General features: G+C 37.7%; 1 protein-coding gene across 1 annotated transcript; it reads right to left on the reverse strand.

The window, feature by feature from the left end:
- Nucleotides 1-1,718: 1,718 nt before the first annotated feature.
- LOC113899486 lies at nt 1,719-2,676 on the reverse strand. The gene is made up of 3 exons (XM_027552827.1): nt 2,592-2,676; nt 1,968-2,476; nt 1,719-1,859 (listed from the first exon to the last, which is right to left on the reverse strand). Exons 1-3 carry the CDS (start codon nt 2,638-2,640, stop codon nt 1,719-1,721), a joined length of 699 nt encoding a protein of 232 aa, XP_027408628.1. The 5' UTR covers nt 2,641-2,676.
- Nucleotides 2,677-3,197: the final 521 nt, after the last annotated feature.

The raw sequence follows: 3,197 nt of genomic DNA on the forward strand, positions 1-3,197 counted from the left end.
CTGAAAGGACATAGATGCAAGAGGTGAGGTTTGATTTTGGCTTTCCTAAAAACAGTAAAATCAAGGTCATCTTGCATGTTTACTACCTATTGGATATAGTATTTTTGATTTGGATCTCTAAGATTTTGCCACTCTGGTTAAGTTTTCTCTTTTTATTGATTTAGGAGCTTTTAATATATTCTGCATTTTATTCATTTTTCAAAAATGTCTTTTTCATATATTACCTTCCACACTGGCATTGACTTTCCACTCTCTTAGCAGTGATTTTCAAGAATGACCAAAAAAAAAGCAATTTAAAAATATACTTTCATGCTCATAAAAATCTCCCTTGTAAGTTTTATTTGTTTTCTTTAGAAAATTTAGAAATGATTTCCTTTTGTGACTGCTGTTGCTTGTGATGATAGTCAGGTGTCACTCTTAATGATATTTCCCAGAATACAATGCATCAATTTCCCATGAGTATTAGCAAGATTTTTTCCCACTAAAATAGACCCTTGGATTTGTCTTCAGTGCCTTGCAAACTTCTGCTAAAGCCATACTGGTCAACTTGCAGAACTTCTTATTCATCTTTATGACTTTCCACATAGCAATGCTCCTGAATAAGCAGCTTGCTTCATAGGAAGTCAAGTACAATAGTGGATGGAGGTTCTTGCTATGATAAAGAGCTTATGGAACGGGTAATGGATTGAGATAGTTATAAATCCTAGTTACAATCATGTGGTCATTTGCAGTAACAAAAGCTATACTAGTTATAAAATTATTTTCATTTTATATGAATGTATTTATGTATACATTAACCATTTTTAACTTCCCTCTCCTGTTTGTCTGCCTATTATAACATACAATATGCCACTACAAATTAATCTTTATCTCGTTGTATCTCAGTAGTTAAGATACAGGATTCAGTGGGAGAGTGTGATTTAGCTAGAAGAGGAAAGAATCTTAAACGGATAAATGAACTCGGTATTCTCTTTGAAGGAGACAGCTTGTTTTGGTTGAATGAAGAATAATTGCATCATATTAACAAGAAGCACAATTTTCCTGTGCTCCTTATTAGAAAGCTGTGATGTTCATGGAGGTACTGATGAATGCGTAGTTAACATGGGAAGTTAACTAGTTAAACTATTATGATCGCTTATGTACAGTCTCAACAATATGAAAATCTGTTTCCCAAGGTTTGCTTCCTTGTATTCTTCTGGGTCAGAGTTGGCCATGAAAGAGATTCGTTTAAGTTTTGGAAGGTACTTATGATGAAGTAGCATGTTTCTATGTTCCTCAGGTTGGTGCAGGGCTCCAGGCACTATGGCAATACATACTGTTGCTGCTGCTCTGATAGTTCAACTTACTGTTGACTTAAAACCCCTCGACCTTCCACCAGATATCTTACTCATGTTCTCTTTATATTAGACCAAGTATGCATGTAGCATGATGGCAAATGACATCCACTTCTCCTGAAGGTCACCCACTACTGTACGACTGAAGGAGGTAAGAGACAGACAAGTTTTAGAGTGTCTTGTGGGTTCCGTTGTCCTCATACATTTCCATACATGTCACAGTTTGTCCATGCTTTTGTCCACATCCAACTTTCCTTCACAAATGTTACTCTAGTTGACTTACACTGAATTCAACCCAACACCAAATACAAATATAACATTATGGACTCTTCTACCAGCTCTACCTGTTGCCTGTGTTCTAATCCTTATAACTTATCTCTTACTCTACATCACTGGTGTTTTTCCTTCTTGGATTGTGCCCCGACACAAAATCTGAGAGGAAAGGACTAAGGAAATGATTTTCATGACAATTTCAGCTTCTAGATCCAGATTTGTGATGTGAGCCTCTTTAGGTGAAACTGCTGTCTATATTATTATGGAGCAAATTTTCAAATTTAGACAACTTTACACATGTTCTGTGTGGCTGATTTAAAGTAAAAAATTCAGGAGAAAAATGTATCAGTAGAAAGTTACTCTGGACACCTGCTTCCAAATGACATAGAAGGAGCTTTTATTTAGAATTAAATCTTCTGATCCAGACCACAGATGAAGCAACCGCAGGACTACCATTTCTTGTCTGGGGTCTGCAGGTGTGTGTTTCAGTCTGGGTCCCACAGCAGGGGGGCTCTCTCTTATTAAGCTCTGGGGTTTTTGTTCAGCTTTTCCTATTACTTCAACCACTGTGAGTTCCCAGACAGCACAGAAGTACTTTGCAGAGTCTTCCAGCTGTAAGTCTGAAATGGTGAGGCTGATGGATTTACGTGATATCTGAAGATCTGTAGTGTAGCGGCCATCCCTTGCTTTCTGGCTAGAGGAAACCTGACCAATAAGGTAAATCATCTCTCCACTGGGAAGTTGTTTATACCAAAAGATTCTGAAACTGCTCAGTCTTGTCTCATATTGACACCTCAGGGTGACTACCTCCCCAACTTGACTGGAAATGTCTGGCTGGTCTTGAGCAACTCTCTGGGCTACACTGGATCCTGTGGGGAAAATCAGAAAACAGAGATGAAGCAGTGAATAAAATAGTATAGGAATTAGATTTTAAAAAGCCAAGCTGAAATCATAAGATGTGTGCTTCTCTTTTAGAATACCTACCAGAGAAGATGAAGGCCAGGAACACCCAGGGCAGACTAGAAAGCAGCATGAGGCATGGATTCCCCTGCTCAAATGTGCCTAGTTCTGCCTCAAGCTGAGAGTTCAGTGTCTGAGTGCCTGGCAGCGCATATACATAGTATCTGGTTCCTGTGTGACTCCTTCAAACAGGAAGTGGGCTTTGTCATGTTCATAGGTAACATGGTCTGTGCACAGACGGGGAAAAAAAAATCTAGCTCACCACAAACCTTTCTTTGTCTATTTTTCTTTCACAGGTAATTAAATTAGGCTGAGCTTGAAAGGGGGCTTTGCAAAAGCAATTATTTTAAAGGTTTGAACTGAGTGGAATTGAAGAACAAACAAGTTGATATTTGCTTATGATTATTCTGCAGAATAATTTTTCCATCCCATTTAATATAGAATTTTTTTACGTTTTTATTGGTGTTTGGTTGATTTATAGTTTTGTGTTACAGCAAAATGAAATGTGCTTTGACAGAGGAATGAATAAAATGTGTTACTTATGTACAATTTTATTATTGTTATTCTTTAGTCACTAAGTAGTGTCTGACTCTTTGGGATCCATGGACTGTATCCTGCTAGGCTCCTCTT

Source organism: Bos indicus x Bos taurus, chromosome 10 (genome assembly GCF_003369695.1).
Source record: "Bos indicus x Bos taurus breed Angus x Brahman F1 hybrid chromosome 10, Bos_hybrid_MaternalHap_v2.0, whole genome shotgun sequence".
Classification (NCBI taxonomy): Eukaryota; Metazoa; Chordata; class Mammalia; order Artiodactyla; family Bovidae; genus Bos; species Bos indicus x Bos taurus.